This window comes from Penicillium malachiteum (genome assembly GCF_028827825.1).
Source record: "Penicillium malachiteum strain IBT 17515 chromosome Unknown utg000003l:1.0-4950554.0:1.0-4952489.0, whole genome shotgun sequence".
Classification (NCBI taxonomy): domain Eukaryota; kingdom Fungi; phylum Ascomycota; class Eurotiomycetes; order Eurotiales; family Aspergillaceae; genus Penicillium; species Penicillium malachiteum.
Genome location: NW_026643096.1, coordinates 4,076,355 through 4,083,646, shown reverse-complemented (window position 1 = coordinate 4,083,646; position 7,292 = coordinate 4,076,355). Strand labels below are relative to the sequence as shown.

Genomic DNA, 7,292 nt, shown 5'->3' with positions numbered 1-7,292 from the left:
ACGTCTCCGCTTACAGCCCCACACGTGATCCGCGGAAAGACATATATGCCCCATCATGTACTATAGCTTCCTCTTCCTTAAGCATGAATGTAAACTGCATGTCGGCCTATATCGTTCTGCTTCAGTCTTTATAGAGCCCTTCACAGATATCCCTTCAATAGGTTCGCTGAATTCTTTGAGTGAAAGTTAGTGCTTCAAGTTAATAATAATTTAGAGTAATGGTCTAGAATCACCGCCTATATTCTTAGTAGTAAATATCTCTTAATAAGGTTAAGTATGTATAGGGTCTACAGATTTCCATGGGTCAAAATCTCTATAGATCCTAAAGAGGTCAAGGTCACCTGCACCTGGCAGTCCGATTCTAAAAAGAACATCTCCAAAAGAAATTTATTGGAATTTCCTTCACTCTTCTCATAACACATACTACATCAATCCTCACAATGCCTTTCAACCTTAGGCGTCCTAGCAACCTTCGGCGTCCTAGCCGGCTAGATTATATTCTCATAGTCCTTACCTTAGGACTCTTGGGTCTCCTAATTGGGAGTATGACCAGTTTAAAACAATCATCAATAGAACTCGGTACCTTGATGAGACGAGACAACGCAGAGGAGCCTGAGGGCAAATCCTGTTCCGGGAACTCGGACTGTGCTTTGAGCTTTATCTGCATCGATGGAAGCTGCATTAAAGGCTGCGAAGGTACCCGGGACTGTGCCAAGAGACAGTACTGCGAGAATGGGAAATGTATGGTGAAGTGGCCTCCATCACACGGAGACGATCTGTGTTTGGATCGTTGGCAGGTTTGCTGGCGTCACGAAGAGTGCTGCTCGGGTTGGTGTCGGCTCATTCTATATTGGCCAGATCCTGAGTGGAGATGTGAGATATGATCTGACGACTATGTGAATTGACTGGGATTCCCAGAATATCAGTATAATATTATATCCTTATTAACTTGCTATTTGGTTAAATCCACATATTCAAATTCTTGAAAGAATTCCCAATCTTCACAAATACATGAAAATCCATTAATCATCAGGATACTCATCACGTAAATTACTGACAAAAGAACGGGTATCCTCGTCCCATCGTTTGAAATGTTTGCCTGCAATCATGGTGAGGCTCTGCGGGAGCTCTGCCATCTGTGGGAGAATCAGATCTATATTCTCCTCCGCTACATATCGCACACTCCGATCCTCAACCCTTGTAGGAAAGTGTTAGCTGTAATGTCGAGGTATAAAAAAAGGAGAGGGTAAAGACAAAGTAGAACTTACAAAACATGGTAGAAGCTCTGATGACGGCCTGCTTGCAATCGATCAATTCCCATCCGTCGCATCCACGGCTCTTCGGCCTCACACTCGGAATCCCACCCAGTGATGATGGCTCGGTAGTGGTATCGGCGGTGTTGGAAAACCTGGCCCACTTTGTATCGAATGCTGTTGCTCTCGCCAGATCGTCGGTGAACTGGCTTCGGAATCCCGTCCACTGCTCGCATCACATGGAGGCTTTCTAAAATATGTTCATGTTCGAAGAGTCCCTCAAATAGGGGCACAATATGTTTTTCTATCAGAAAGATATCGGATGGGAAGTCGGTGGCAAACAGCTCCATAAGCCAGGGTAATTTGTGTCGCAGGTCCATAGGCCGCGAGTCTCCTGAAAGGAGCATTGATGACCATAACGCGGCATACTTAGCACTGACCAGATCCACTGAAGACGTATGACTCTCGGTTGCCTGAGATAGAGAATTGATGGAATTCAAAATATTTTTGCTGCAGCGTAAAACAATTTGAGAAGGCGATGATTCGCCCAAGAAATCCGATTGCTCAGTATCCGTAGCACCAAGAAAGACCAAGCGATCTCGAAGATCCGACACAGGAGTCTCTTGTCCGCCCCAAAATGGATCCAGATACATTGGAGCACCAGGCTCTCCACCGGGCAGGGCATTCCCGTTCATGTCAAGTCCCAATGAAGGGGTAATAATAACATGAACATGAAATGGGAACCCACAAGGGCGAGCATCCATGCCCAACTTTTGGGCAGCGTAGCAATAGATCACAGCTGAGACCAGTGGCAAAGAGTTATGGCCCGGGCTTGTCAACGCTAACCCTAGGAAATTATGTTCCAGGGAATGATACTGACGCTCCGCCTCCATCCCGGTGATATGATTCTCATGTAGCCAGGATGCGAGGAGGAGGGCCTTTTCTCGGGCGGTAAGATCGTCGATATCAGGATGAGATGTCATAAACCGAGCAACAATGTCATCCAATATGTCCCGGACCTAAAGCATCATCAGAATCCCTCAACTATCCAATCATAAAGAGATAGCCATACCTCATCCAGGTCCCCAAAACTGGTCTCTGGAATGAACAGGTCGAAAGCAGCCAATGCCCGTTCAAGTGGCACGGGCTCTCCCCGTCTGAGTTTAGCCCATTCGGGGACTGCAATGCTTCGATGAAGGCAGGTCAAAAGCGCTCGAGCGTAATATCTTTCAAATAACAAAGACCTGTCAGCGCCGCCAGCCCATAATTGGAATGCGGTGATTGAGAAGCTCAGATCTCACCTTCTGGCCAGGTGATCCTCCCCCGATTCCACTCTGCTGTGACGAACCAAAGTATCCTTAGCATCGAACCCAAAATTAATAACAGCCCGAAATTTTTCAATGCGTCCAGTTTGACTCGCAAGGATACTATCCAAGAGTCGGGCGACAGAGTGATCGACGTGGAATCTCGAAATGAAGAGTTGCTTCCAGTCGGTCGATGAGGCAGGCTCCGAGAGTTTCTGAGAGATTGCATGTTTTTTATCCCACGACTTATAGTAGACTTTGCAGTAATAGCGCCATAAAAGCGGCTCGTTCGTCACATTCTTGAACCGGCGGCTTGTCTGCTCCAATGTAGCAGTGGAGCGAGGGTGTGAGACACATAGAATCGCATGAAGGATCTCTTCTGGGAGGCAATTCAGAGACAAAACCATCCCTGTGGATTATTTTGAATAACAAAAAACCCTGGCCTAATGAAAGGAGGGAAAGAAGAGAATGAGAATGACGCGGAACCTAACCATGGGTTGGGCAGGTTCAAGGTATTTTTCAATCTTGTACTAGAGCAATGAAGAAACTCCCAAATGTGTATAAACACTCAGATGGTTAGAATACAGTCGTCAGGCGAAGTCAACGCCAGCGTTGGACCTTGAAAATGATGATCGAGCATGATCCTGGAGATAGGAAGAGTAAGAGATAAAGACGAGAGGGGAACGCGGAGAAGGTAATAATGCCAAGCCCAAGATTACATACGGAGTAGAATCTACTTTTTTTTTTAATCCCACTTCAATACTTCAACACTTCAATACTCTTTCTCCTTATTCTCTGTCTTTTTTTCATTTCTTTATATTATTTTCCTTTCATAAATCAGTCTTTCGAATGGGTCAATCTCAATCTACGGGCTCAAAAGCCCCCGGGCCACAACCGGTAGCTCAAAAAACCGACTATTATGAACTACTAGGTGTGACTCCTGCAGCAACAGATGATGAGTAAGTTCCATATACACACTATGATGAACATCTGGTATAAAACAGTTCTAAACTAACTATGATTTGCGGAACAGAATAAAGAAAGCCTATCGCAGAAAAGCCCTCGAACTCCATCCTGATCGAAATTACGGAAATGTCGAAGAAGCAACGCGACTATTTGCCGAAATTCAAACCGCATACGAGGTCCTCTCCGATTCCCAGGAACGTGCCTGGTATGATTCCCATAGCGACGCGTTCTTAGGATCCGAGGGAAACTCTGATGGAGCCCCGCATATGCATAATGTGCGAATGACAACGGCAGACGAGGTTCTCAAGATCTTCGTGTTATTTAGCCCTCGCATGGAGTTCTCCGATGCTCCGACGGGATTCTTTGGTGGCCTTCAAGAACAGTTTACCAAGTTAGCGCTGGAAGAAAGATTAGCATGCGAAGCAGAGTGTCTAGAGACGGTCGACTACCCCTCATTTGGAGGTCGTAATGATCACTTCGAAGTTGTTGTACGCCCATTCTATAACGTGTGGGCTGGTTTCAGTACTCGGAAATCCTTTGCTTGGAGAGATAAATATCGCTACTCGGAAGCCCCAGACCGCCGAGTCCGACGATTGATGGAGAAGGAGAATCGTCGTCTTCGCGAGGAAGGGATTCGTGAGTTCAACGATACTGTGAGGTCACTGGTGGCTTTCGTGAAGAAACGAGACCCACGTTTTCAAGCGAATGCTCAGAATGAAGCACAGCGCCAGGAGACCCTCCGCCAGTCAGCGGCTGCTCAAGCGGCTAGATCTCGAGCTATGAATCAAGCCAAAATGCGCGATCATGTTATTCCGGAATGGGCTCGTTCCGAGGAACCTATTCCGTATGAAGAAGAGAGCTCCGAAAGTGAGGTTGAGAGCTTTGAATGTGTGGTCTGCAACAAAACCTTCAAGAGCGAAAAGCAATTCGAGGCCCATGAGAAAAGCAGAAAACACGTCAAGGCTGTGAAGCAGCTGTGTCGTGAAATGCGCGCGGAAAACGATGATCTAAATTTGGACGATCCCACTCCTGCGACTTATGTCATGGTCACGGGTGATGAGGAAGATCACGATATCGACTTGTCTGATCACCCATCAGAAGGTTCTGTCGTTGGCGAGATTGAGGCCAACCAGGATGAGGAGCTTGCGGTGCCACTTTCCGATACAGATGAACCCAAGCATCTGTCTCCCAACCCTAGCTCAAGACGCGCTTCTCTAAGCTCAGTCGACGATGATGACTACGCGTCAAGAGAATTCGTTCAAACAAGACTCGATCAAGACAATAAGTCCCCACTGGGGAATAGTATGACTTCATTAACTGAACAACTTTCAGCCTCTGGGCTTGACGATAAACCAGATGTCCCTCGAGTGGGGAAGGCGAAGCAAAAACGAGCAAAGAAGGCTGCCAAGGGTGATGACGATGTTACAGGCACCCTTTGCGAGAACTGCCATGCTGCGTTTTCCTCGAGGACGAAATTATTTGCGCATATTAAAGAAAATCCGACCCACGCGCAGCCACCAGAGGCTACGAAGACTACTAAGGCGAAGAACAAAAAGCGATGAAGTGAGCATGGAATTTTTTTTTTTTTCAGTTAATTTGTGGGATATCATGAGAAACGTTTGGAGGCTAGTTGTCTCTATGTAGAAAGTTATGAGTTTATGATCTATGTCTATAAAGCATTATTGGGGGAGTAGAATAACTCTAGAAGAAAAAGAAAGAAACACTGAACAAGATGTTAGCCAAGACCCGTGCGTGAGTTCTTGACCACATGCGTGACAGGTTGAAGAATTCCCTTGTTATTCATGGCACCCAGAGCCGTTCCACTGCTCCAACCCATCTTCTCCAGCATGGCTCGTCCTCTGTTTCCAGCACCAATTTCAGGTGCCGATCCACCTACCACATCACCATCCATGTATGACACTCCAGCAGTGACGCCTCCGCCTCCCCGCTTGGGCTTGGCTGTTTTGTGTGTATCCGGACCCCAGGATTGGAAGATCCGACGATTGAACTTCTTTGAAGAAAAGAGATTATCGAACTGGGAGATGGTCTTGCGTGTGTACTGGGGTGTACGAGATGTTTTGATGAGAACAGGGAATCGAGATGGACCATTACCACGAGACTGCGATTTCAACGGCACTTTGCCCACCATTTCGTGGATCGTCTTTCGTCGATGTTTTGTCATTGGTGGTAGAGAGAGACTGTGACCTTGTATTAGCAATTGATCTCACGATGATCATGGTTGGATGTGGATGTGAATGTGAATAATTGAATTCGATACATACCTGGTTTTGGAAGAAAGAAGGAATGTCCTGATCTCGGAGATCAACTCTTCCAGGTTCATCCCCTTATCATATTTAACGGCGAGGTCAGCATCTCCTGGCTTTCTACCCAATAAACCTTGAGCGCGCAGCTCTTCTCGTTCCTGTTTCCTGGCCTTCTTTTTGGTGCGGTCCTTTTGCCAGACCCCTTCTAGATAGGATTCTAGGTCGCTGTCCGAGAGCAAGAGATCCTGAAGTTGGGGTGCTCTCTTGCTCTTGGATTTCTTTTGCAGACTCGGTCGGTCGAAGTCCATAATGTCAAGACCGTAGTAGGGATCTTTGTCAAGCGCATCCGCGAATGCTGTTGCTGATGGGAAAGCACCGCTCCCAGCGTCTCGTTCTTGATTTCTGTAGCTCATGGCCAGTTCTTCAAGTAGACCCTCGTCATCCATATCGTCCAAATCATCATCCTCGGATTCATCAGATAAGCTCATGTCCATATCATCATCGTCCGAGCTTGAGGACGAATTGGCTTCGGTATCCAAATGGATTTTGGAGAGCACTAATGAAATGATGTGTCAGTCTCACATCACCCATGAAGTAAGTTTTGAAACATTTGGTTCATACGCCGGTGGGACACCTTACCGTCGATTGAACCTTGAACTTCCGCCTCTTCCATAGAATGACTTTGCATCTCCTCCTCCAGCCCTGCGACCTCAATCCCGACCCCAGCTTCGACTTGTGCTTGCAAGAGTTCTTCTGTATTGGATTCTTGACCTATGCCTGAGTTGCTATCTTCTGGTGTGCCAAGATCCTCCTCCGATGAATAGCTTTGTTTCGGTGTATGATGGTGTGTGGTAGAGGAGTGATGGGTAGAGTCAGCCAGAGGCTGCGGTTTCGAGAGTGTTTGCAAGTAGAATTGGAGCTCAACCGCGTCTGTCTCGATGATGACTGGCTTCCGGCTGTTCTGTCGGCCAGTGAAGACGACTTCATCTTCACTGGACTCGCTATCCGTAGTATCAACGTATGCGACGGGGTTCGGAAGTCCTGTAGGTTCGACATCTGCTCCTTTAGAGTCCAAAACAAAGAAATCGTCTCCATCATCCTCCTCTGGTTCCGATGAATCTTTTGTTTCAAGCTCGGTCGCCTCTTTCTCGGTCTCTGTCGGAGAGTTTGTCTTATCGGTTTCCTTATCGGCCTCGTTGTTACTTCCTTGCAGATGCCCTGCGCTCACGAATTTAACGGCCTTATGTCTAAGCTTGCTGTGCGCCCAGGATCGGGGATGGAATTCAGTATTGCGGGCCTCTTCCTGCATGGTAAATTGGGGTGGCGATGGTTCTTGGAGATAAATAAGCGCTGAGTTTGGATGTCTGGATAGGTCAAAAGACTTACTGGCCATCGCCGGAGGCCTGAGCGGTTTAGGCCGATGCTTTGACTTGCCATGGCGAGCCATAATATTGTGGGAGGTAAAGACTAGTGAAGTGAAGCAGGAAAGAATGGAAGTTTTGGGA

At 47.1% G+C, this 7,292-nt stretch overlaps 3 protein-coding genes across 3 annotated transcripts; 1 reads left to right on the top strand and 2 right to left on the bottom strand.

The window, feature by feature from the left end:
- Nucleotides 1-1,022: 1,022 nt before the first annotated feature.
- Nucleotides 1,023-2,964, bottom strand: N7483_007846 (uncharacterized protein; the record flags this gene model as incomplete). Its single annotated transcript, XM_057091283.1, has 4 exons — nucleotides 1,023-1,197; nucleotides 1,269-2,272; nucleotides 2,326-2,497; nucleotides 2,555-2,964. The coding sequence occupies 4 exons, from the start codon at nucleotides 2,962-2,964 to the stop codon at nucleotides 1,023-1,025; spliced, it is 1,761 nt and encodes a 586-aa protein (XP_056946024.1).
- Nucleotides 2,965-3,406: 442 nt separating this feature from the next.
- On the top strand, nucleotides 3,407-5,085 carry N7483_007845 (putative C2H2 finger domain protein; the record flags this gene model as incomplete). The annotated part of the gene is made up of 2 exons (XM_057091282.1): nucleotides 3,407-3,516; nucleotides 3,591-5,085. The coding sequence occupies 2 exons, from the start codon at nucleotides 3,407-3,409 to the stop codon at nucleotides 5,083-5,085; spliced, it is 1,605 nt and encodes a 534-aa protein (XP_056946023.1).
- A 173-nt stretch (nucleotides 5,086-5,258) lies between these two features.
- Nucleotides 5,259-7,096, bottom strand: N7483_007844 (uncharacterized protein; the record flags this gene model as incomplete). Its single annotated transcript, XM_057091281.1, has 3 exons — nucleotides 5,259-5,721; nucleotides 5,806-6,343; nucleotides 6,409-7,096. The coding sequence occupies 3 exons, from the start codon at nucleotides 7,094-7,096 to the stop codon at nucleotides 5,259-5,261; spliced, it is 1,689 nt and encodes a 562-aa protein (XP_056946022.1).
- Between the last annotated feature and the right edge of the window lie 196 nt (nucleotides 7,097-7,292).